The 27,913-nt window shown below is 37.3% G+C and overlaps 1 protein-coding gene across 3 annotated transcripts; it reads right to left on the bottom strand.

Moving 5' to 3' along the window:
- Positions 1-855: 855 nt before the first annotated feature.
- On the bottom strand, positions 856-27,434 carry LOC110789488 (transcription initiation factor TFIID subunit 2). 3 transcript variants are annotated; one of them, XM_021994162.2, is made up of 25 exons: positions 27,158-27,434; positions 26,515-26,848; positions 24,919-25,064; positions 24,761-24,827; positions 23,616-23,815; positions 23,227-23,380; positions 19,122-19,206; positions 18,951-19,042; positions 18,459-18,584; positions 18,300-18,353; positions 16,194-16,262; positions 15,872-15,969; positions 15,396-15,740; positions 15,228-15,315; positions 13,070-13,195; positions 12,927-12,983; positions 11,925-12,004; positions 11,796-11,838; positions 9,701-9,787; positions 6,962-7,051; positions 5,810-5,868; positions 5,628-5,718; positions 5,378-5,543; positions 4,582-4,765; positions 856-2,757 (listed from the first exon to the last, which is right to left on the bottom strand). In XM_021994162.2, the coding sequence occupies exons 1-25, from the start codon at positions 27,280-27,282 to the stop codon at positions 1,149-1,151; spliced, it is 4,575 nt and encodes a 1,524-aa protein (XP_021849854.1). In that variant the 5' UTR covers positions 27,283-27,434; the 3' UTR covers positions 856-1,148. The 3 variants fall into 3 exon arrangements, with proteins under 3 accessions (XP_021849854.1, XP_056684817.1, XP_021849855.1); XM_056828839.1 differs by lacking the exon at positions 27,158-27,434 and having other exon boundaries at positions 23,616-23,667; positions 23,748-23,815; positions 24,919-25,081; positions 26,515-26,652; XM_021994163.2 differs by lacking the exon at positions 27,158-27,434 and having other exon boundaries at positions 24,919-25,081; positions 26,515-26,652.
- Positions 27,435-27,913: the final 479 nt, after the last annotated feature.

The raw sequence follows: 27,913 nt of genomic DNA, 5'->3' as shown, positions 1-27,913 counted from the left end.
TTGGATTGTATATATTACGAGCATACGAAGAATTTTTATACGGTCCTGGTTCCTGATTTTGGGTACTCTATTTGAAAATTGGTGTGTACAGGCACCCAAGGTACCCGTTTTGAGAACTGTCCGGAACAGAAACCTGTTGCAACTTGCAACATGTTCCCAATTTTGTTACAAGTAACCGGAACCACAGGTTACTGACATATACCAGTTCTGGTTCCGATTCCGATTCAAGATAACTTGACCTTTTACTCGCCCCTAATTGTCATTACAAATAAAAGCATAGGAATGAATGTCATCATAAAATAGGAATATTGTTCAATCCTCATAAGGCTCTGTTCGGTTACATGTTGTTAGCTTATTATATTAGTTAGTCATTGAGGAGCATATAATTGAGGCTCAAAACCTTTAAAAAAACACTTTTATTTCTCCAGTAATGATTCATAATATCTAAAAAAGAATGTGACTTACTATCAGAATCAAAATTACATAGTTGAGATTCTCAAAACTCACTTATCTAAAACAAAAGTTCCCTATATCAAGGAAAAACAGCTATAACCTGATCCGGCCTTTCTTTCCTCAAACTAATAATCTGGCCTTTCTTTCCTCAAAGTATTGATTCAGAAATTATCCGGCCTTTCTTTCCTCAACCAATGAAGATTCAGAATTGATTGTCTGCATATAAGTATGAACAGCTTCATACAAGAATATAGAGCCGATAAGAGTAAGCATCTTCTATCTCAGACTCTTGCCGTATTCCTAGAATTCCTGTTTTCACACTACTCGAACTCAACATGCTCCATCTAAGTAGACTCAAAAGTGACCTTAATCAGCAAATCTTGCGCAGGAAAGGGAACCCTATAATCTCAAACCATTGGTATGGCATCGCATCCAAATGAAATAAATTGGGGAAAAACCCCGATATATTCGAACTGCAATTAACTGGGGGAAAAATTCAAAAGAAAACAAAAAAAATCAATACAGGCAACTTCGACTATAAAATGAACTTAGCGTGGCATGGAAAGGGAACAAACCACAAGGAAGAAAATAGGCACTATATGGTAGTTCCCTTGTGCTCAAACCATTTGCAAGGCCTGAAGAAAAAAGAAGGTAGAACATACAATCTAGTTTTTATTACAATTTTGTTGGGGGCTTTATCTTCGGGTTTTTATCTTGATTCGCAGTTTGTGGCCTGTACCGCCTGAAGGGGCTCCAGGTTTATTATCACTTGTCTTCAACACTAATTTTGGTCCACTTGATTCATTTTGTTTCAATTTTACAGTCGCCTCCCGATGTTCAAACTCATCCCTGTTTGGCAATGGTAATGGCGCCTCTACTGGAATCTCTTGGTCCCGAGGTTTACGCCCAACACTTTCCAAATTCCTTGCAGGTACTCCAGTCTTAGCCAGTGAATCAGTTGATATGGCCATTGTGTTTGTATCATTGCTGAACAATCTTTTGTCGTTGTCTAATCTGTTGTGCCTATCACCTGATCCGGCCTTTCTTTCCTCATTCATCAATTTCGCCATTTCCTTTTCCTTTTTCTTCTTCTCCTTCTTCAAACGCTTTCTCTCTAAATATTCAGGATCATCCCTCTTTCTTTTCTTTTCTTTATCTTTCCTCTTCGACTTATGTTTCCCATGCGATTCTGGATTTACCGTGCTCTGTGAAACCACATCGACTTCTTCAGCTGCAACTGACAGTGATTGCAATGTTTCTTGTTTTTGCATCTCCAACCTCGGAAGGTTGTCTTTGGCAACACTGGGTGATAAGCGATCTTCAAGCTGTTGTAGTGGTGGAATGTTGCTTGAATCAGCAGTGCACAAGAGCTCTTTCCCAAACTCATCACCTTCTGTAGCTAGTTTGGCACTGCCAATACTGGCTGTCATATGGGAATGGGACCCACGACCCTGGCATGAATTCACTTCTTCGGTGATTTGATTGCTTACACTAACAGCAGCTTCTGTTAAATTTCTTTGGGGTGCATCAACAGAAACAGAACTGCTAGCTACTGGATGAATTTCATTATGACCCGCCTGAGATCTCTCGTGGTTAGATGTTGCTGTTTGCTTGACCCTGATTTTAAAAACTGCCGTCTTCCGCTCCTGACTTATGGAAACATTATCTGCCTCTCTGGAAACTCCCTGAGCTGTTACCTGCATCTGACTGTTGGAGAGATTATCTGCAACCTTCAGAGCTTCCTCAGCAGGAATTATTGGCACCTGAACGTTGGAATTGGTAACAACTCCCTCAGCAGGAATAATCCGCACCTGAACATTGGAATTGGTAACAGCTCCCTCAGCAGGAATAATTTGCACCTGAACGTTGGAATTGGTAACAACTCCCTCAGCTGGTGTTATATGCATCTGACTGTTGGCAAAAGTATCTACGTCCTTCAGAGCTTCCTGAGCCGTAACTATCTGCACCTGAGCATCGGAATCGGTAATAACATCTCTGACAGTTTTCTGAGCATCTTCAGATGCTTCTGAAGCAGGCATTACATGCACCTGAGTATTGGATACAGTATCGATATCCTTGAAAGCTTCCAGAACAGGCATTTTCTGCTCCTGACTGTTGGATATGGCATCCGCGTCTTTGCACATATCTTCAATCAATCTATCCGGGAAAGGACTCTGGATTTCAACAGGATGCTCTGCTGGCTTCATTTGATTGATAAAAGCTAGGAAATTATTCCTTTGCTCACTGCAAATTTCTGCAGTTTGACGCATGTGATCTCTAGGAACAACATACAGAGTTGGGCGCCTGAAAGTAAAATGGGAAGTGTTACATTTTAAATAAAAATGCATGTAGTCAATGGCCAGCCAGTTGAATTCCAGCCCCCAATCACAAGAAAAAGGCGGTAGATTGCAAACGAAGTGTTCTAAACAATACTACAGAAGACATTCTGTGAAGCTTGGTTTTGGCAAACAGCATCAGTATCAACATCCAGAACTCTCAATGCTTCTATAGAAGCTTTAGCACAGGACCAGGTAGTGTCGTTTTTAAACTAAACAAGCACTGAATGACATCATGTTAAGCAGAGAAATGCAAGTACGGAAACACTAAATTATATCAATAACAGCTAATGTAGAACACCTATAATGATTTTTAAAGAGTGAAAACGCCAATAGAACAGAGTTCTGCTAACTTATGTGTGCAAGCTTTCACGCAGAAGAACACAAACAATCAGTAGGATTGCTTGTTGTCAACAAATGCAGTAATTTTTTACACTGCAATAAAAAAACTACAAAGCTATAATTACTGAGAAGTGGCATGGTACTGAGACGAAGGAGAGATGATTGATGTCATCAAAAAAGATAATCAGGTCACTGAGAGTATGAATTAGAAACCAAGGCTACAAGCCAAGAACCACAGGGCTCGTCAATAGATTATTCAGGTATTTAATAACGTCAAAATATGAAATGCCAGCATATGATGGAATGGTGAATTACAAAGGTTAAAAAAGAGAGAAATACTAAGCACAATGAGAAGACAGTAAATAACAGGAATATAGAGAGAGAGAGAGAGATCGTGGGGGGGCAGAAGAGATGATCAAAGTTCATGATTAGCATTCATTCAAAGGGGTAACTAAACACAGGGGGAATAAAACATACTTCGCATAAAGGAATTTAAAAAAGAAAAAGGAATTCTAAAATATTTCCCTCAAGAATAGAGAAAGGGTGGGAGGAGGAAGGATATTCACGAATTCAAATCCATAGATAGAAATTCTACCTTCTCTTGCCTGCACTTCCCATTTCCAAAAAACCCCTACAGCCCGTTAGGCATAGCAGGAAAAGATGGCAGTAATGGCAACCGAGTTTATAGGTAATTTCCCAAGGAAAGTTTCAGCATGTCAACGGCAATGCTTGTTTACAACCCCCCCCCCCCCCCCCCCCCCCAACCTAAGTGACACCGTTCATAAATTTTAATCACCACTCAATACAGTGTAATGTTTCAAAAGTGGTAAAACTGTTAACAGATGGTAATTATCTGAAATGGAGCTGCATTACCAGTTTACCACGGACATTGACATGGGATATCTTTACAAAACTTCGGCTATACCCGCTTTGTATGCTGTGAGGATCTAGCAGTGGGTCAAAAGATATGAAATGGAACGATCATATGAAGAAATGGGAGATGTTATCTAGCCGGCTCAACAGCCTGTATTGTTTACATCATTAGATGAGATATATTATACCTATGGGCTTCCAACAGAGGGAAATAGTCTATTTGTTGATAAAAAGAATAGAAGAATCCTTAGTTCGGTATCCTCATCCAGGACATGTTGTCTGTTCACATACCTATCGTGAACCTTTCCCTTCTTTTTTTCCATTGACTTTCTCATAACTTGTGTTATGGACCTTCTTTTAAAGTATGCTTTTCCATGCTTGGCAAAAGGTTCATACGCTAAATTCATAATAGTTGTGAGCGTTGATTTAAACTCGTCATCATTAACCTTAATTTATTACCACCAACCAAACAGCCAGCCAAAGTACACTCATTGCAACAGAAAGTAACACTTTTTGCCCGAAAACATTACTCACATTGTTGTATAATAAAGATATTGAAATTTGTCAATCAACTCACCTCCCTGACAAGACTTGTAAAATGCAGAACAAATGATGCCGAAGAAAAACATTCCGGAACGCTATGCGACTTTCAAGCAAACGAAGTAAAGCCACAAGAGTTTGGCTCCTGACATCATCACTAGATCCAGACCCAGCACTAATCTGGCTCAACCGGATGATATGTATGCCCAATTTTGCCTGCCCTGATAATGTGGGGGAAAATAATTTGAAACAGGAAAAAAAATAGCATAATTTGATGTTCACTGAACCAGAGCTCACACTACATACAAAACAGAGTCATACAGAACAACATAAGAAAAGGATCAACAAAAAGTACCCTCACTGACGCTGTAATCCAAAATCATACTGATGACTCCATCGTTCGTAGTTAAATAAAAGAAAACATGGGACTACCTACTTAGAAAATTCCAACTCCCAAAATTAAATGAAAAATCAAGTTCTGTTCCATAAGACAAGTTTTCTCAAGGATACGTTCAACACTGGAAACAAACGTCTTTCGTACCACACAATTGACACAGATGTGACAACTATCCATAAAAGCTCTACGGTTCTATACCCAAAATCCCCAATACAGTTGACGGGAGAGAGAGGGAGGGGGGAGGGGGCTACCTCCTTTTATGAAGTTCACATCTAATATAAAGAGGGGTTATTAATCTGACAATCATACATCTTGGAAACGAATGAGAGCTAATGAGACGTCCAATCATTTGAATGTCAAAGAAAGATGAAATATGAACGCTATTAACCATATTAGATTAGCATGATCTTCTGTACAAGAATTTGAAAAAGATGACCTCTTAAGGACGACTCTTCCTCCAGAAACTTGATGAACAACAACAATGCTGCATCTATGCCTTTAGAGTAAAACTCAATGTCAAGAAGGGCTCTCCTAGCTTCAATTCTTACTTGCCATATTGCCTTGCAGTCCTGAAATGGTTTGATAAGTTCTAGAATACTATCCTGTAATAAATTAGAAACACCGTTTAGGGTTAATAATTGCAAGAACACAAACATAGGTGATAGTACAAATGTGATTTAACTCACAAGAGGAATGAATTCTGAAAGCTTCAGTGACATCTGCGTTATAGCCCTAATGCAACTGATAGTCAGGATCCCATTATAGCTTGGCATCAGCCTGATGCATGTCAAGTGCACAAACAAAAAATTAATAACAAGCAATCTACGCATGATACTAACACACTAGAAAAGTAGCAAAAAAGAATCACCTATCAAATTGCAGCAGCCGGTCAATCCGCTTGAGAAGCGATGATAGAAAAGCTATGTTCTACAAATCAAACAAAACCAAAAATAAGACCTAGACAATTAGAAGAGATCCCATAAACCAAATTGACAAAGTACTCTATCCACAATTCTCCACATATCCAATTAAAAAGTAAAAATAAAACATAACGACATAAAAGAAATCATGATAAACTGGAAGCTGGATTCAACATCATATTAACCGAGTAGTACCCCAATCAACTTGTAGAAATATAGGTTTGAGTTGAACACAAACAAAAAATTCCATTATGACCTACTTCCTATGCTTTCTTTTATAATTGCACCATTTGATGTTTCTCGCTTATCAATGCAAAAGTTTAGGCATTAATATCTTCAATTATACATTAGTTAAAATTATAAAGTTGATATTTTGAAAATATATATCGAGACGAATCTAACAAGATCCCACATTATTATATAACTCCTTATGTATAAATCACAAAAAATTGATAAAAGAGAATGTGTGAATATGTAAATTTCAAATGGTGCAATTATAAAAATAAACGGAGGTGTATATAACTTGACCCACCTGATACTCACCTAACATTGACTCTGACCCCACTATATCCGAGAAGGAACATTAACGACCGCACCCTACCCGACCCAGAAAGCACAGACCCGAATTAATCCTAAACAGTAATATACTTGAATCAAATAGAACTAATCTAGAGGGTATTACAAAGATAACCTGGATTAATTCAACCTGAAACGGCGTGATCTGAACAACCTGTTTGTTAGATCTACTTCGTAGCACCTTGAAATCTTGAATCTTAGAAAAGTGATAAAAAAAAAATTATCTTTAAAAATATGTTTCCTTTGGAAGTAGCGTAGCTGGCTTTTCACAAATGTAATGGTGTATAATTGATGAGTGAAGTCTAATCAACAGTGCCCCAACAGAAGGAAAATAGGAAAAGATTATTGGATGAATACGCATAATCAAAACAAGAGGAAAAGAAATAGGAAAAACAAAAATAAAATCTATAGGGCTTAGAGGATATTAAGTGTAACAATCAAGAGGCATAAGCCAAAAGTTATGAGAAATCATCATACAAAAACAAACAAAGATATTAGGAGGTGAAGAGATAGGGACCAGAAACCTGTTGCCCAAATTCAAGTTCGCCAATAGCTTCAACCAGAGCAGCCAACCAGAATACATCGGAGTAAGGATTACCACTGTTATCATTATACTGCAATAGCATCCGAAAACATCAAGATAGTCAGAAGAAAACTCATATTCACTAGCTGTAGCATCTCACAGGACTGCCAGTGAAGGGCATAGATAAGAGTAACACAAAGCACAACATGCATCTTAGGGCCTTGATTCTAGAACACCAAAGATGACTACGTGAAAGAAGGTGAATAACTCAAAACAATATTCTTATATTACCTTCATTACTATTTTTAATGTTTGAGTCCTTACTCCCTAGTCTGTTTTAGCTAAAGGTTCTTTGATCTATTTAAACGGGTGCTTACGCTTCTACCGTCACTCCAACATTTTTAAGAACATCAGAAGTCCACAAAACCCCTAAACACTCCACCCAGCGATGAATTCTCTTCAAAGAGGAAAAAAAGATACCCCTACAATCATCCATACTGTAAGTCCTTTTCCTTATCCATTTGTGCTATAAATTTCTGTTTGACGAGGGGTGTCAGAACAAGTTATAAAGTTTGTTTTGTTGCAACTTTAACGCATTTGTGGAAGCAACTAAGTAGGAAATACAACTGGATTGCCTTGGAACAGGAGTTTTCACTAAAAGCAGCATACAAAACAAGGCTCATCGAAAGAAAAATGATAAATCAACATTCACAAGTGTTTTGAGCAAAGGGGGAAAGCAAAGAGAAAAAACCACAAAAATGCATTTGCTGAAACTAAAGAACAGAACTGCAGAGCACCTAGTAGTATAAGGCTTGGACATAGAATCGAGTCCTTGTGATTCTTGTAAATGGGTGTTTTGAGTTTGAGTCCCCCACGTTAGTGAAGGACCCTCAAGGAGAGACTGTTGAACAAAGGGTGTTGTATGATTGGCTTCCACCTTATTGTAAGAGGTGTAAGGTGGTGGCCCTGGTGGAGCATGATTGTGGTAAGGGAAAACAGCCCGTCTTTCGCTGCCTCCATGACAACAGATACGCATTCTGGGCAGGTCGCTGGTCGAAGGTTTGGTTCAAGCATGCAAAATAGAGAAGATTGGAGACGAGGAGGAGGGGGAGGGGGAGGGGGAGGGGGGATTTCAGCAATTGAGTTGCTTCAGTTTATAGTGTCTGTCAATCTCAGTTTTGGTTGTTTGGTTTTGGTTAATTATCACTGTCTGACACTTGGGTTTTATGTTTAGAAATAAGCTTGACAACATAAATTAGAAAAATTCAGTATTTATTTAGTAGAAATCAGATAGGATCCATAAAATATAATAATAAAAAATTCATACATGGCAAATACATCACATATTAAAAACAACTTATCAAAATAAAGTTGAAACAACCTGAGCTGGTAACTTCTCAACACATTTTCAAAGATGAATCAAAAGTTAGGTTTATGTGTCTATAATAGTATAATATACTGAACTTATTTGTAGGAGTATGTGTCATCTTTGAGAGTCTCTAAATCACTGTAAGTAGCAGATGTGGGTACAGTTTATTAGAATGTTTTGTATGTTCCAAGTTCCAACCTTTTTATGCTTGTATATGCTTTAAGCTTTAGATTCTTTATGAGTTGGGCAAAAGATTTGCTTCATCAAAGCTTTTAGTGTTCAGAATTTGAGAGTGAAGTTAAATAATTGATCTCCTCACCCCTTTCCAAACAAATTTCTTTTACGGCATGCTTGGATCAATTGGTAAAAGGTACACCCGGTTGTACGTAGCTCTAAATGCAACCGGGTAGTTTTGGTTTTTAACCCCTCAAAAAGCACAATTTTAGAGTTTAAAGCACATTTTTACAGGTTAAAGTACATTTTTATAGCTTAAAAGCAGATACATTTCAAAAGAATACATTGTTAGTACAAAAGAACATACGAGCGCGAAGAATTTGAGAGGATATGTAAACTGATGTTGGTTGCTCACCTTTTAAGTTTAGATTTTTTTCCCAATTGGAAGAAGATCGATATTCAATATCATAATATTTGAAAAACATATGTGCATTAAAATTGTAAAAATGTGCTTTTAAACTGAAAATGTGCTTTTAAACTGAAAAATGTGCTTTTTTTGAGGGATTAAAAAATACAAAACGATCCGGTTGCACGTAGAGCTACGTACAACCGGGTGTACCTAATAATTTGTGGTTGGGAATAATGGATTAGGGGGTACTAAAAGTCTAACCACCTTAATAAAGGAAAAATTAAGGTAAATTAAGGTGGTTGCAAAGAGGGTGATGTGGCGGTGTTATGATGAGAAGTGGTGGTTTTGTGAGGAGAAGGGAGGAAGGGGGGATCTATTACCCAAAACGAGGGTAATAATTATCCTATTAGGAAGGTGGGTAACAACCCATAAGGAGGGTGATTATTCCCCCTTTTTCTTTTCTTTTTACCAACAAGCTTATTCTCTTTACCACCACTTCATCCTCTCATCATAACCTCCAATCACCTTAATTTTTCTTAATTTGACATTTATTACCCCCTTAATGCATTACCCATTACCCTAAAACCAAGCATGCCCTTAATAAGAGTGAGTTTTTCTACTCATTTATCTATGTTTGTGAATCAAATCTAGAAGTAAATCGAATAAATGAAAGGTTGGCGTCAGATATATGAATGAAGTGTTGGTCTTTCCTTAAAGCATTAAGAAGAAACCTGAGGAAAGTCTAGTGAAAAAACCATCATAAAGAATACACCAAAGAAGAAATTCACCTTCAGGACTTGCAAGACAAACTCAACAGCTTCTCTAGGGCTCTTTTTGTCCACAGTTCTCACGGTAGCTACAGCATGTGGAATGGCCTAGACAATCACAGAAAATCAACATCCCACGTTTAATGAACGGCGGCAGCAACAATACCTCAACATGTCAAAGGTTAACCAACCTTTCTTATGCTACAATGACAGGTGACAAACAATACCCATACAGTTTCAGAAGGATATTGCAATTGCAAAGTAAGGGCTCAAAACAACAACAACAACAACAACAAAGCCTTAGTCCCAAAATGATTTGGGGTCGGCTAACATGAATCGTCGTAGGAGATCGTCATTGTCACCAATCAAACAAAAAAGGAAAATAAGGGCTCAAAAATAAATTTAAAAAGTTGACGGGATATCCTTAAACTCTCAAAATATCTATAGTACACGCAATACAGCTATATAATGTTATTGCGTAGTGTTACAAGTTCAACAACCTAGTAAGTTGGTTGGCACAATCACCACAACCTAGAGGACTCTTGACACATTTAAGATTTTGTTGGTAGTTTCAAGTTTTGTCAAACAATGCCCATATACAGGAGACCATTGCATTTCTGCAATTACATAACTTTATAAATCAATAAATTTCAAAAATTGGACGGGATGCCAAATGAAACTTTTCATCTAGAGAGATGAGAAACTGCCTGAGAAATAAAGTGTTTAAAACCACATTGCTTAAGTTTTTCTTTTCCTTTCTTTTAAAGCCCACCTTGATAAATGTTACTCCCTCTCCATTTACTCTCCCATTCTCCAATCAAGGTTAAGATAACTTATTTGCATACATTAAATGTATCTCTTTTAATCCGATTCAAACCCCCGATTCATTAAATATAAAAATAAATTGGAAATTTCAACCCATCAATTTGTAACCCCAGTCACAAAAGTTTATTTAATCGTCACCAATTTAATTAAGAGAAAATTCAACACATTTACAATATTATTAAAATAAAATGAAGATGTGGACGTTACAAATGGAATTTCCTGATATATTTCATTATTTGGAAGTGGTACCCAAACAAAATATTTAAAGCTAGGAAGCTGTTTACGAAAAAGAACTTTTAGAGGGACGTGTTAACAAAAGTTCACAACTAAAAGGTATTGGTTCACTTTCCTGGTTTAACTAAATATATGTGTGTGGGTCCTTTTATGCAGGGTAGGGAGGGGTAAAAGTGTAAAACATTGTTACCAAAGTGGGAGGAAGAGAGAGTGTAGCCAAATATATGTGTGTGGGTCCTTTTATGCAGGGTAGGGAAGGGTAAAAGTGTAAAAAATTGTTCCCAAAATGGGAGGAAGAGAAGGTGTGACCAAGTCAAAGGAACAAAATATCTGAAGTGGGGTTTATAAATTTATGAGAATGAGACAGAGCAGATCAGGTGGTGCAACTTTATTCTGAGAAGGGTGGGGCTTGTAGGAAAATGTGAGGCAGACTCGCACAGAATTGAGTGCTTCCATTTTTTATTTTAAAAGTTCGAGCAAGAGAGGTTGTATGGGTTTGGTCCTTTTTCTATGTGAAGTGATTTTCCGAAATGTAGGGTTCTATTTCGGAACAGATATCTTTGATAATTAGGGTGACGTACTAGAAGGTGCTAATGAACACGACAACTAAGCATGGTCCTAAAAATTACATGATATGCAACTATATGGATATTATGGCGAGAAGGAATTCATATGAGATGTATCTGTAGGGATATGTTTCATTTACTAGCAGTAGATTAAATTATTAGAATATCATATGTTCTTCCCTTATGATTTTGAATATACCACCCAAATTTCTTCTCAGACACAAGTAGCAGCAGAATGTTACACACAAACAGGAACATCACACACCCAGCCTCACTAGACTACATATCCACAGTACTCCACTCTATAACCCCTTTTTACAACTACCATTGTACAAATATTCCAAATCCTGACAACAAAATAAGACAGAGAGTAAGGAAGGGAGTGACAAATGGAAAGGTCCCACAGAAAGGCAAAATAAATGACCAAACTAAAAATCAATCCAAGCCGTACAAACATCGGATTTGATACAAATCCTACCTCATAGCATTACCTCAAGTAGAAAGTACTCAGAGAAATCAAGGAAATCATTAGGCCTGGCAAACGAGGAAAAGATATTTCTGGAATTAGTAACAAAATAGGTTAAAATAGCAATATACAACAGCTAATGCAGTGGGCTTACTTAGGTAATCCAATGGAAGGGTCAAATCTTTTAGCCTTATAGAATCTAACAAGATTAAGCATGCCAGACCAACCAGTCTCCTGCAGCAAAAAAGGAAAACAAGCTGAAGATCAGACACGAAAAAAATGCATTCTAATTCTGATAAAAAATCATAAGCCCACATCAGAACTGGTCCAGGTAGAAAGATTTATAAAGTTGTCACAGACTTAAAACAGAAGAAGACCACTCCATATAACCTAAGGTCAAGGCACCTTAAGGTGTTTCCAATACTAAGCATTTACTTCCTACGTTTCTAAATACATGCAACATTTGACTTTTTTGTACTGTTTAAATATAAATTTCGACCACTAATATCTTTAAGTATACATTAGAAAAAATATGAAAAGTTGATCCTATGAAAACATTTATTGAGATAAACCCAACAATAATAAAAATTAATAACATTTATTTTTATATGTTAATATTAAAATGAGGTCAAAGTTCATAAACAAATAGTGCAAAAACTAAAATGCTACATGCATTAAGAAACGGAGGAAATAATACACAAGGCAAGACAAGACAACAGAATTACGTTCCAGCCTTGGGGACATCATCACAAAAGTCAATCCCCTGTCCTTCAAAGTTATTAATATCAATATTCAGCCAGTCAGCCTAATCAGTGTTTCGTAATCAAGTGAGCATCTTGCCTGTAAATAGGATTACTGCAATTTACGTCATGAGAGTACATGACGAGGAAGTTCAAGAAAATGGCATAGATACAAGATCATTCAAAAAATAAACTCCACGCAAATGACCCATAAGAGCACATAAACTTATGAGATACAGGAGTATCAGTTTTTCACATAAGGTTATGTTCGAAAATAACGTTAATCATCGCACAGGCCAAAATCTACTTCAGAACTGAAATAATTTGGACAAGAGTATGAAAAGTAATTCAGCCTCCCTCAGAATACCACCTAGGACACCCCTTTATTTTGGCGAAATAAAAAAGGCCCACCATACCTCCGACGCAGTTTTTGCCAGTGCAAACGCCGCTTCAATTCGGACTCTCCAGAATACCTTAAAACCAAATAAAAGGAAAAAGGTGACGTACGTAAAACGTTAATTGAAGCAAAATCAAGTGGAAAATCAAGATTAATACTAACCTTGGGGTCAGCAGCAAAATTTGTTAGAGCATTGATAACTGGAAATGGGATATTTGGGAAGTCTTCCAATGTTGCAATTGCTTGAGCTTGAGCAACAACATCTCTGTCCTTCTCTAACTGATTAATCTGAGAGAATATCAAAATCAACGTCACCCTTGTCTCCATGAAGATTTACCTTTAGTCCCTTTCTTTTATACTATACTATGTTTTCTAGTGCAGCCAAACGAATGAGAGCAGAAAGCCAGAAACAGTATATCTTCAAAAGAAACTTTCCTTATTAATCCAAAGTCCTCCAAATATAGTGGAAAATGGAAGAATAAAACCCAACCATCTATATGTGCACCACCAATTAGCACACTACTATTCTATTTCTTTCTGTTTATAATTACAAAATTATAATCAAGCTCACCGATGCATCACAAAGAGGAACCTTATAAAATGATATTTTCCTTTTAAAGCCCCATCAATTCTTTGTTACAGAACATGAAACCAATGTAGTAATGTTCTGTGACTGTGTTCTTACGGGAACCTACACGCTTATGCTACACAAACTCCATTAACAAAGTACCTCAAATCTAGTGGAAGCAGACTGCGGACATGCCCCCCAGGTTTTACCAAATGTTAGTGAGATGAAGTTTTAATTTCTAGGTCTGATAGCTTTTTCTGACTGATCTGCAGTCATCTGCCAATCCAGTGGGGAAATTTTCTTTACTTCCACAACTATATGTCTATTTCCAAATCCAAACCAAAGGTTTAGATCGCGTTTATGGCCGTGGTTGCAATAATGGTCAACAAGCATGTAAGAAGTTAACTATACTGCAGCATTGTGTAAAAGATTAAAGACCGCAATTCAAAATCCGCCTCCATAATGATATCAACCCATTTCAGCATAAATGGATCTTTATCAACCATATTGGACAACAGGTAACACCCCTTTACGACTCAGGAATATAAGTTCCACAAGTTGAGGAACCAATATGAATGAACTGATATATCGAGTATCAGCCAACATTTTCAAATGCTATATATGGAGGAATAAACGAGTTGCTTGATTTAGTGCTCTAGCGTAACTCCACAAGGATATTTGATCATCATTTAGGCTCTGTTTGGTTTGGTGTAATACGTTTTCATAGAAAACGATTTTTCCCTTTTCAATCATTTTACGTTGTTTGGTTTGGCAAAGGATGGAAAACAATTTTTCATAACTCCCTCAAAGGTGGAAATACATTTTCCATTTCAAAGGACGCGAAATCACTTTTCCACTTTTCTTCCTCACCTCCCTCTTCCTTCTTCCCATTAATTTTCTCCCATTTTTCTTTTTCTATTAATTTTCTTGTAAGGAACCAAATAAAAGAAAATTAGTTTGAAATTGTGTTTTTCCTTAGAAAATCATTTTTCACTGAAAACGTTTTACGCCAAACCAAACAAAGCCTAAGACTTGTAAAGATGTGTTACAGCTTATTTATTCAGCTTTTGGTACTTGGAAATAGATGGAAAACCCTCAATACCAAGTTGTTCACAAGCAACGATCTCTTATCACTATCCACCATGGAATTAAAACTCGGCCATTCCGTTACATAATGGTCGTTCGGGTAACGGATTTTGGATTTGCCATTACGCGAAACCCCGTTACGTAACGGTGCGACAAAAAGCACGTCTTTCACCCCGTTGTCCGTTGCGTAATTGTGACTCACCACGTAAGGACGTTTTTTCCCACGTTACACCGTTCTTTTGCACAAATTGGCCTAAAATATTCAGTAATTAGTTATGTAGTTTATGAAACATGATATTTCGATTGGTTATTTGTTCACAAAATATAATACTCACTCATAATATGTTAGATTTGGTCATATTTGTTGATATAATACTTTTTAGAATTAAAATGTAGTAAGAAGGCGTAAACATGCTAATGTGAATTTTTACAAAAAATTCACACCACATCAGCCACGATCCGTTCTATTCATCTGTTACAAGCGGTTTCCGCGACAACGTGACCGTTACCGCGAACGCGACCACGTCCGCGTTTTTTTATTATGCTATCCACTGCTGCACCAACTTTAGCAAGTAATCCATCTTGGGTAATTAAAACTTTAAGCATACAGACTCAGAATAATATGTATACAAAAAACTTTATTAATTAAGGTATTATAATTCTTACCCACATCTGTACAGGTTGGTTAAAGTGAATTTCAGCTAGATATTCCATCTCAGGGTCCGCTCTGACCCATAATAAGGGTGAATCTGTACTGCAAAAAGCATATTCATACTCAGACAAAAGGATGACTAGTAATCTTGTCACCTTATTAGAAGTAAGCATATGAAGTACCCAGAGCGTATGTCCACAGTTGTAACTGTATCACCGTTGTCATCAGAGCCATCAGGTTTGGAACCCTTTTTAGGCTTTTGGAAACGTTTAGCAGCAAGTCTGGAATGGCACTTAATTTCTAATAGCTGCCAAGCATCACCAGCCATGGGTAAGAGATGGTCGTGTGTACCATCAAGTTCGTGAACCTTGATAGTCATCATGCCAGGCCAGCCACTATCACCTTCCCGATTTTCAGAATCGATGTTACTGTTAGTAGTAGGTGCAACTGCACTGGGAGTAACCGTGCACTCGCGATAAGCAGCCAATTCAACCAAATTCTTGCGTTTATTGTAAGAAAATCCCATCCTACATGAACATTTTGCTAACTCAGAAAGAATACAAGCAAGAAGCACAAAAAGAACTTACAATTATAAGTGAGCACATTATAGGAGAACTAATACTAAAAAATATATATATACTGAAGAAAAAACATATACCTTAAGGTGGGGCAACCACAAGTCTCCACCCAGCTATGGAAAAATTCTTTAAGAAATGGACGTTCAAGGTTACCAAGCTTATTGGCAAAATGGCGGAACTGCACGGGTACAGGCAACAATCAAAATACATAACTAGACAAATTAAATTATCTGGAAATTGAAAAACAACATCAATGACCACAATAAGGGAAAAGCGAGGAAGCAACAGATTACTACATGTTAAAAAACTGTAACATAAGTCAGAGATTCCAACGCAAAAAAGATGAGTTACACAACCCAGGTAGGTGATAGCCTATGCTAAACAACAGTAAAGAAGAATTACCTCCTTCGTACTAAGCGTTCTCAATGGACGAGTAGCATCTTGGGCACGAGAAACTATTGTTCGCAAGATCTGCAAGTGCAAAGTAATATTAGATCAAGCCTCAAGAACTTAGCAATGAATCATTTGGCTACCCAGACTGAACTAATAAAGATGAATGAATGCAGACCAGTGTATAAAAAGGCGCGCCTCAAGTTGAGGCGTTTGGAGCCACCACCTTTTGTGGTTTGGACGAGGCGCTTTCAATGAGGCGCAAATAAGGCGCCACAGAAGCACGCCTAGGCGCACCCCTAGAGGTGCAAACCATTTTTTCACAATTACTTTTTACTGTTTCTTAGGTGAGCCTCACTTCAATGAGGCATACCGAGGCGCCCCTAAGGCACAAGGAACTCCAAATCACCTAGGTGCTCTTTGAGCCTTTTATACATTGATGCAGACAACAGAAAATCAACTGAAAAACTTTTTTAATACACAAATTTAAATAAAAAAGAGGGGGGTTCCCAAAAACAAAACTAAGTTTCCAAACTAGACAGACAAAGGAATGCATGGTACCACATGAGTTAGAGAACATAGAAAAGCCAAGCCAAGCCATTCAATCATCTAACCGGTTTACAATAAAGCTGGGACCACGCTAGCAAAAATCTATATCCTACATTGTGATTAAACCCACTACAGAAAAACAAATACAACCATTATTTTAAAGGTTAGCTTGCATTCTCGTCATAATAAAACCATCGGTACTGATAATAACAGCAACTTGAACCGTTAATCAATGACCGACAGGAAGAAATAAATTAACTAAATAAGTAAATCGAGAAAGAAGAATAGTGAAAAAATACATAAACGATAAACAAAAACAATCAGAGAAATCTTGGAGCCACTTTTCATGGAAACAACTTACTGACAGAACAGCTCTTTCTTACACGTGTTATTTCAGGAATGGACAAAAGGTGAGAAAACCACTTCAGCAATACGATGCTTGGATCGGTTCTGGATCACATCCTTACCAATTATTTCTTGTACAGGTTTTTCCGGATCATACAAGCATCCAGGTCCGGTTGAGTCAAGTCTAGTTCATATGATATGTCATATTATCAGGTAAACATACTTTGGGTTTCGGATCTTTTTTTTTGAGGGAATTGGGTTTCGGATCTTATTTGTCAGGTAAACTCAGATTTCTTAACATTGTTTTAATGAACGGAATATCAGAAGTATTGAGTGAAGCTTAAAAGTTAATAAACATTTACTTGTCCTTCTTAAACAAATATATTTGCCTACAGTTAACTCTTTAAATAATTGAAGAAGACATATGACTCAAATCAACCAACTCACATCATCTCCTATAATTTAGTATGAAGCCAACACAGAAAATAAGGGTATGAAAACAATATTTATCCCGATAAATAATCAGGATTGGGGTGAACATGGGTTGGACACTGTCAGATTCATGTCATTTCTGGTAGAGGGTAATACTTTTGGCTTAATTCAGGTTCGATTGGTTTCAGATTAGAATAGTATGATTCATTATCAGGTATATCGATGGACCTAGATCAGTTTTTATGGGGCAGGCCAATTTATATCGGGATTTTCTACGGTCTATTCACTACACAAAAACTACACTCCATTGCCCACAGCAAATAACTAACCACCGCCAACGCTGCATGAGTTTCAAGCACTCAGGCATCCAAAATAAAATAAAGAGTCTAGTTTCTAGAAACTAATAACATGAAGAAAACTAGTCCCTTGTCTCATACCCACAACATGAAAATTCAATATACACATCAGAAGTAGGTTTCTTAAAGATGAGGAATCTACAAAATTAAGCCCAGCAACACTCTTGATCTACACGTCATAGATCACAAAAGCATAATAGCAAGGGAAACAGTAACATGTAAAGTTGAAAAAAAAAAAACAGAGTACTGGGGAAATGAGGTAGTTCCAGGTACTTTGTTAATGAAGTACTGGGGAAACAAAGTACCTGGGGAAATGAGCCCAGAAACAATTTGTGACACTGGAAATGAGGTAGTTCAAAACTGGGGAAAGATCTTCAATGAAACACCAAAAACAGAGTACCAGAATATCCATATGAATATAGGAGCAATGTCTTACCCCTTTAAACAAATCTGGACCCATCTGCTTTTCCAATATTTGGAGGATAGCCACCTATTAATATAAAATTCACATGAGAAATGCACAAGGCTATATATGCAAAATAATCTAGTAGGTTAAACGGTAAAATCATATCAGGTATAAAGCACCAGCACTTACAGACTTCCATGAACGAATTCTGCCATAAAGACCAACTGAGTGGGTACCATACAGATCTTTCGGAGGGCCGGAGGGGCTCAAAGTTGTTGCACCACTATCATCAGCCTTGCAAACAGCACAATTTGCCTGTAATTAAAAAAATATCTGAAGTTCACATCAAAAGGCTCACTTATGCAGCCTTCATGCAGATAAACCTGACAGATAATCTACTGAATGCTGAAAAGATTTGAAGACACGACAGTGTTTCACAAGTTCAGCAATTCTGATATCAAACATCTTTCTATTCAGCATCTAGAAGTTCCATCACATAACTCTTGGAGAGACTAGCAGAACACCAAATGTAGAAAATCCAGTAGAAGTCATTTCCTAAAGAAGAGTTACTTCATAATTGATACACCAAATGAATAGTCGTACAACGTTGCAGTGACTTGGAAACGAGCTTAAGTGTGAAACGGAAAAGAAAGCCAAAATAGAGTCTACGGTAGCACGAACCTTATACCGTCTGTAGCGTGCTTCATTATTGCCCAAAAATTCTTTAGAAAATGTGTCAGTCAAGAAACCAGCAAGGCCTTCAACCAACCACTCTGCCAACACAACAAAAGGGTTCATGCCCAATATTTGAATCCACTTAGACATATTAGTGATGTTATAGCAGTTACCTACCATCATTTGGTGTCTCGGGAGTAATATATACACCAAACCATTGTCTTGCAAGGGCATGAGCAAGCTTAATTCTTGTGTCTATGGTCTGCATGTTGCAAATGTTCAAGAAGAAAACATGAGAGAATTCCACCCTTTAGAAGCAAAGTCCAGACAATTTTTACATCTATTTCCACAAAAGTAATGTAATCAAGCAAGGCTATCTTTGAGAATGAGTACAGATTATAAAGTCAACTGGCATAGAAAGCCAAAAAGAATATGAATCTCCATCTGATACATAACTTCGTATTATAAAATCTCACATTACTCGTCAACTCCCCACCCCCAACAAAATAATTTTTAAAAAAAAACATTAAACTTAAGGAGGTCAATGCTACGTCAGTTACTCTTGTCCCTAAGGTTCTCATCCCGTTTCAGTCACTGAATATAGGCCAATTTCATGTTGCTTTGTCATCCTTAAAAGCATTTCGAAACTTATTTGTGATAGGTTGAAGTTAGTGTTACCCAACATAATTTCTCCTAATCATGGAGCCCTTTTTGCTGGTAGGCAAATTGTTTATAATATTTTGGTGTGTCAAGACATTGTTTGGCAATATGACAGGAAGTTGGGTCCTCCTAAATGTATCATGAAAATTGATTCAAAAAAAGCTTATTACTCTGTCTTATGGCCTTTTTTAGCTGAAATGTTATGTGCTCTAAATTTTCCTAAAGCCATGATTGATGGGATTATGGCAATTGTTACTTCTCCTAGTTATTTTGTCTCTCTGAATGGGGCACTTCATGATTATTTCCTGGGTAAGAAAGGTCTGCGGAAGGGTGACCCCTTGTCCCCTCTTCTCTTTGTGATTTGCATGGAGTATTTGTCACGATTGATGAAATATGTTGGAGAGAAACCAGAATTCTCCTTTCATCACAGTGTGATAATTTGAAGATGAATCATCTTTGTTTTGCTGACGATCTACTCTTGTTCTGTAAAGGTGATCCTCAATTTGTATCTGTCTCCTTACGGCTCGTTTGGTATGAGAAGGGGATAGGGATAAGGATATAATTTGGGATAGGGATAGGGAATTTATGATAGGGAATTCATTAATTTTATCCCTATACCTTGTTTGGCATGGTAGATGATAAGGATAGAGATTAAATATTAAATTTACTATATTAACCCTTTTAAAATGGTAGGCTAAAATCATATCAACATCTTTCTTTCCTTATTAGCCTTTTGATGAAGGATAAAATAGTCTTTTAACATAAAAAGGAGAAATCCTCCATTCTATACCTCCTCCTACCCTGGTACAGAATGATGGGGATAAATGCTCTATTAGTCCCTATCCCTATCCCCAAATAAATTAGAATTCCTTGTAAACAAACAAGGGATAAGAGTATAAAGGGATAAAATATCCTTATCCCCACCCCTTATCCCTCATACCAAACGAGCCCTTATTGTTGAGGGCGTTAGCTACCTTCTCTTCTTCTTCTAGTTTGCAAGCTAAATTTGGCAAGTCTTCCATCTATGCTGCTAATGTTTGCCATCATGACCTTGCACAAATGTTAAGCATGTCTGATTTCAGCCTAGGTAAGCTCCCATTTAAATACCTAGGCGTGCCAGTCTCTTCTAGGAAATTGAAGCTTATTGATTGTGAAATTTTAATTGATAAACTCTGTACCATACCAAGATAACCTGGGGCACCAGGAACTTATCTTATGAAGGACGAGTACAATTAATTGATTCAGTCCTTTTGGCTATGCATTCGTACTAGGCTAGTATTTTTGTTCCTCCTAAAGGCATTCTCAGGAGGATGGTTGCTATTTATAGACATTTTCTTTGGGAAGGCAAAGCTGCTGGAGTTGAAGTCCATTTGATGTCTTGGGATTTTATTTGCAAAACCAAGTCAGCTGGGGGGCTTGGAGTTTGTAATGTGTTTAACTGGAATACTGCTTGTATGGCAAAGTATGTCTGCAATATAGCTTCTAAATATGGCAAAGTATGTCTAGAATATAGCTTCTAAAGCTGACGGTTTGTAGGTGAAATGGGTGGACCATGTGTATTTGAAGGGCAAAGAATGGTGGAGCTATTCTCCACCTCAAGCTGCCAGTTGGCAATGGCGTTCGATTTGTCATGTAAAAGACAAGTTTATGGCTGGATATAGTGGTAATTCTTGTGTTGCAAATCCTAGAGGGCTATATACAGTTAAGAGTGGGTATACTTGGCTACAAGGTCAACTTGATAAGGTTGTGTGGCAACGATGGGTGTGGAATAGGATGAATATCCCAAAGCATAGCTTCATAACATGGTTAGCTGTGCTAGGTAGGTTGAGGATCGCTTCTCTTCTTGCTACCTTTGGAGTCTGTACTGATGTTCATTGCAATATTTGTGGCCAAGGCCCCGAGACTCATAACCACCTATTTTTTTACTGTTTGTTTAGCAGTGCTGTTTTTTTTCCAGAATTTGTTCCTGGTTGGATGTTGCCCATACTAATTTGCAATTGGTGGTGTATATGGGTTTCCAGAAGTCGATGTTCTAACTTCAGGAAGAAAGTGTGCTTTGTAGTTGCTACTACTTGCTTATATCAGATATGGAAAGTCAGGAATAAAGGGGGTACTGGGAGTTTAGAATTCCTACAGTGGAGACTACGGTTAAATGCATACAAAGACCTAGTGAAGGGTAGAGTTCGAGCCGCTATGCCCATAAAAACTTTTGTTGTACAAAGAGTTTGGATGGATTCTTTGTAACAGTTTGTTGTTTGCTTGGTTTGGTTGTAAACTGTTTATGCTTGTCTTTTGGGCGACCTTTGGACTTGTCATGTTTTTTGAGCTTATTGTTATAATACTTACCTTTTACCCAAAAAGAAAATCTTAAGTTTATATCACACTTTTTGGACATTGCAGCCAAAAATGACAACCTAGAAAAATTAATTCAAAAAATTGGAACATTTTTTCCTTCAAAAGAAAAATGAATTTGGAATATTTTGTTTACAACATACTTCAAAATCTGCTATTTAACATCTTTATCTTGATATATGCATTTTGAGGTTATTAACATTTGAAGCGGCCAAATATAAGTTCAAAGTTCTATATAGGATAAGATGGTGTGATTTTGAAACACAAACATGGAACAGCTTTCTCAAAAGTCCGAATAACAAGTTAACCATCCTTTTTATTAAACGACCTTTATGTAGGGCTTGACTTAAAAGCATTTGATTACATTGTATATATCAAATCAATTTCTGCACAAGTTGTTTCTATATTTACTTAATTGCCTGTCTTAAAATTACATCAATGGTCTTACACTTATACACATGGGTCTTGTTTATTGATTTAAAAACATGCCCCTATGGCTCTATACTCTTCATCTGATGTTCACTACAGTGGAATTATGTTACTAATTAAAACTGCTTTTACTAATTAAAAATTGATTTGATGATGCAGTCATCCACTAGTGTTTTGGTAATAGTATTAGACAAGCATACACATACAGACAGCACACAAGAACAATTATTAGATTACATGGACACGTATATATACATGTAACACCATACAATTGCGAAAGCCAATTACCATGAGGATGCAGACAAAAATTTCACCTTGGACCATGACTTAGAAAACCCATGGAAGTCATTGTTTATCTTCACTAGGATTAAATTTTACCAACTGTGTATTTCCAATTCACTTATTCATTCTTAAAATTCCAAATTTAGATAAGACTTGTCAGGATAATCAAATAAAATTTAAATTTGAGATTGAATTAGTAAAAATTTTGGAGAAGTTGAACACTTTTCCAAGCAGATCATTTTTTCATTCATACTTCAGCATTCTCCTTAGTCAACGGATGGGTGGTTTCCCTCTAGGCCTTAGAAGTAGAATTTGTATTATTAAATTTTCCTCTTCAATTTCCTGAAATTTCATTCCTTAAACAAAAGCACCAAACAGAAACTCTTTTCCGTACACTCACATACATAAACAAATAAATGACATTAGATAGCGATAAAAAGTACCACAAAGAGAGAACCATGAGCCCATGATAACATTATGCTTCGAACAAGTGCACCAATAACATTACACTCTGAAAATGGATGGAGGAGGGGAACAACCATAAGAGTGAGCTTCTGACCTGATCTATAACCTTCTCGTCAAAAAGGATTTGAGAACTAAAGATACTCATTGAAGCTCCCAAAGCCACCGAAGATATCACCATCTCAGGAGCTATAAAAACTTGCGTATACGACCCAAATGGAAACGGAGATTTAAGGTAAGCCTCATATTGTCTGCCAAAACAAAGGAGAAAAGAACAGTGCATTACCGGGAATGAAAAGAAAATGGGTAAAGTGTCTTTTTGAACCAAGCTTTATTCACCCGGGGGATATAAGAGGGGGGAAACAACAAAGTTGATGGGCGTGTGATTGAACAATGCCTTTTCTTTAATGAGATAGGGGGTAGGGCTGGGAGAGTAAGCTGACTTCATCAGATAAGACAATTCTTTACTGGCATAAGGAGACCTACCTGAAAGCACTATGAAAGAATCCCACAGTGTTCTGAAGTTTCAAGACATTTCCTGGCAAACACATGTGCGAAAGAAGGCTATTATTATAGTCTGGAAGAATCTGAAATGGTGCTATAGCCAAAGATATCCACCGTGCAAAGACTGGGACATCCAATTTGTAGACGAAAGTTTTGCGAGGAGGATCATCCTTGCTTAAAACCTACATACAAGTAACTAGTACCCATTAAAATTCAGGAAACACCATTAAAAGCTTACGCATAAAAGTATTGGCATAAGATACGTGAAAAGGATCTGGATTGCCACTAATCGGATGGAAATTCCACAACAAATGAACAGAATTTCTATTAATGGACCAACCTTACCAAAGTTATATTCACTCAACAGATTACATGATGCAACTCAAGGGCTATACCCCTGCAGATGTTTCATTACTTGTCTAATTTGAATTTTTATAACACCCAAGGTCACTTTCTTTAAATTGTTGAATAGTATATGAATAGAAACAGAGAAGGTCAGCCTAAGCATCCATTATCCGGTTATTATTCATATTTTTTTTATAATTATTTTCTTGATAGGTTGCACTACGTCCTTCAAATACTAGCAGTGACGTATCTAATTCTTTTATGTGACGCATGTAGCACAAAACAAGGAAAATAAGCGTATGACTTTTTAGTTTCATGATAAACTTCGAAAGCACGCGCGAACAGGATTTCTAAGCAAGACTAAATTGAAGTCACAAAAGTTCCTTATGTCCCGCTCGTGATACTTAAACTGGAAACAGATTACGTAGCTTTCATATGCTTTTAGGAAAACTCGGAAATTCTGAGCTTGCATAACATTCTCATATCATTAACAGTTTAACAACTGTGGCTTCCTTATAAGAAAAAAACAAATATAGAGAGAGAGAGACAATTTTAGAACAGTTTCCGTAATAAACATATCATTAAGAGTCTAAAACTGAAAATGAACATGGAAACTACTTTCAATATTTGATAAGTCCATTACAGCATTTACAACATAATATAATGTCTCCCAAAATGGCAGAACATATGTACATAACAGCAACAGCCATTGCATTTTACAGCATAATAAAGAAAACAATATTACTTAAATAAAGCTCCAAAATAGGTTCTCAGTGTCACACCTGATAAAGCAACCTTCCATTGCTAACAGCAACAAAGTTGTGAGGAACAGTAAACTCTAGATCATAGCTGGTGTAAGAACACAAGTTAACAGCATAAGTGTTATCAGTTACAGTAAACTGTGAGATCAATTAACAAGTAATCAGATTCAACAAGTTACCAGCAGCGCTGTAAACTGTCGTCCATACAAGGAAACCAGCAGTGTGCACGTCTTATCTGGCTATTGGTGTGTAATACATCGTCATCAAAGTGCACTCCTGCCACTGCCTTCTCCACCCAATAGTCAATTCTAATCAACTTCACATTCTGCACCCAACATTAACCTACATGAGAGATCAGATTACAAACCTCGTTATACAAATCTTGTGCCAGAACAAATCCATCTATCCAAAAATTTGAAATATGCCAGACTGAAAACTAGTACAAAACTATTGACCAACTAATACAACATCGTCCAAGAGAAGATGTCTAAGTTACCATATCGCGGACAAAATAAATAACTTAAAGATCAGCTAGATACGAACACACCCCCGTCAGTCAAACTTATTTTCACTCTTGACAATTTTGCAAATGGGAAAACTTCATCCGAAGGATAACATTATGTCTGGATAAGGTTTGCCACCTCTTTAAGACACCATCAGACAACTCCACTAATGATTTTGCGAAAAAAAAAAAACTATCTTCAGATGCAACTTACTGCTAACTTACTAGGTATTTCTTAATTTCCTTACAACCCTAAAAAGTTGGTCCAGCCCCTAGACACCAGACAAATTAAGACGATTCTTCAATTCAAAACATAATTCTTCACTAAGGAGAGAAATCCATCGATCAAACAAAATAGAAGGAAATACTTAATAGCCTTATTCAAACCCACAAATTCAAGCATGTAACAAACTTTTTCTCAAGTCCACCACCAAGTCACCAACAGAGATCAATAAGACTAGCCATTAATGTTTTATAGCCATCTAATAAAGCAGGTTTTCCCACATTATTCTCTAGGAAAGATACAGAAGAATTGGGCTAATCTGCAGTTTTGTTCGAGTATCTTTGTGAGGACACCATGTCCGGTACCCATTCTAAGGGGTATCTTTTTGTATGCCTAGAAGCTTGGAAAAGCTCAAAATTAGTGATAAGCTAAAGGTTAGGAGGCTTACTAAGGCACTTAGGCCTTATGCACACATCTTATGTCCTACAAGAGGAGAAATGAATAGTCACTAGCCCTGGCATCGTCAATTGCCTACTTAAATTCGGAACTTTTAGCACTATTTGGATGAGGTGGAATAGAACAGTGCTATCTCAAAACATTGCTCGACCATTATGAAAGGTTCAGAGGCATGATAAGCATAAATGTTTTTGGGAAGTAAACATTTTTACACTATTTTCTGACAAATTTGACGGAAGAGAGCGTAGGATCTTCCAGCATTGGTTGTCTATTCATATTTCTTTATGGGAAATGGTAGCGCCTCTCTTCTTTTCTTCTTTTCTTTAGACTCAATGCACATGGGGCATTCCTTAGGAAGTTTGATGTCTCTTTAAGATGGATAATGAAAAGATATATTAGCTGCAACCCAAGGCACTATTGTATTTACTTCCTTTTTCCTTTTTTTAGGGGATGGGTGTGCAGGTCGTGTACAAACAATCTCAGTTTATTGCATGACAAACCAGTGAATCAGCTTACATAAGACATTAAGCATCCAGTACATAAGGGAAACTTCACAGAGCAAAATTCATCTAAAGCACAACATATAAATAAAACCTGCTTCACTTCGCTGTTTGATTGGCTCCCATTTTCCAGGGTCAGTTGTCCCTGCTGCTGGTTTCCAGTGTCGATTGACTTACGGCAAAGGATCAGCAGGTTCGGAACTAATTCTCTTTCCAGTGCTGATATGTAAGTGACGCCAGCAGCATCTGCAGCAGAACTCACAGAAGACACAGAACACCACCTGTTCTCAATTTCAACGGGTTGATAGTGAGGGAAAACATCAAACTCTGCTGGCTCCCCATCTACGGAAACTCTCTCAATCTCCAAATTCTCAGCATGCAAACCAATAACCCCACTATCAGGGACAGCAATCTCCAGCTCGGTGTAACTACATAATTGAAAAAACCATAAATAAATGTCAAGGTTACTCAAACAAGTCATGATAGAGAACCTCTTGAACTACCAAACAGAACTCAATACAAGTGAATTTTCCAGCAAGAAACTCAATTCCACTCCTCATCTCTTCACACAATTGAATCAATTAACTTTATACAAGTGAATTTTCCAGCACTAAAATTAAAAATTAAAACAAACTAGGGATTGACATTTTTGAGCACGTGAATCAAAAAATGAAGCAAAAAAAAAGCTAGGGATTGGCAATTGAGACGCATTTCAACAGATGAAAGGAAAGACGAACCCATGAATTCGACGATTAATGATGTCAATCGAAAGGCATAACTTCTGGTGAAGAACGAGAGCTTCTGCGGAGGAGGAATCGGACTTGGAACCTTCATTCTTGGACGGCTTTCGAGCTTTCGCCATTTTCTCCCTCCTCTATGTCGAGTGAGCTGAGCGCTGGGATCTCAGAAACTTGGGCACAAGGATGTTGGAATTTATAGGGAAGACGGGGATGTTGTCCTTTACGAGGGGGCTCTACGATTTGTTTGCAGATGGTGGACGTCAGAGAAGATAGATGTTTGGTAATGGAGTTTTATAAAGTTTAAGTGGGGGGGTTTGGTTCACACGTGGTAAATGGAAATGTTTGGTAATGATGTTTTATAAAGTTTAAGTGGGCGTTTGGTTCACACGTGGTAAATGGAATGGAATAAAGGAAAAGAAAGAGAATGGGAATAATACTTTTTGATTTAAAATGTTTTTTTTTTTACGCATAGCACACCCGGTTCACCGGAGCTTAGCTCCGACTACATCCGGATCCGACCCGGGTCGCACACCTTGCTTGTGGTGGGTGAGTCTTCCAACAAGCTGATTTAAAATGTTTTTTGGTTATCATTTTCAACATTTCACATCTTTCTCACTCTTGTTTGGTGACTTAATATGATGCCGCCTCTTACCGCCGCCGCCTCTTCTTCTCCATAGCCACCGTCGTCGCCTCTTCTCTCTAGACGCCGCCTTCTTCTCCGGTACATCCATCGTTGTCTCTTGCCGCAGCTGG

The sequence above is a fragment of the Spinacia oleracea genome, chromosome 5 (genome assembly GCF_020520425.1).
Source record: "Spinacia oleracea cultivar Varoflay chromosome 5, BTI_SOV_V1, whole genome shotgun sequence".
Classification (NCBI taxonomy): Eukaryota; Viridiplantae; Streptophyta; class Magnoliopsida; order Caryophyllales; family Amaranthaceae; genus Spinacia; species Spinacia oleracea.
The sequence above is the reverse complement of the archived record's forward strand: the minus strand, read 5'-3'. Positions and strand labels throughout refer to the sequence as shown.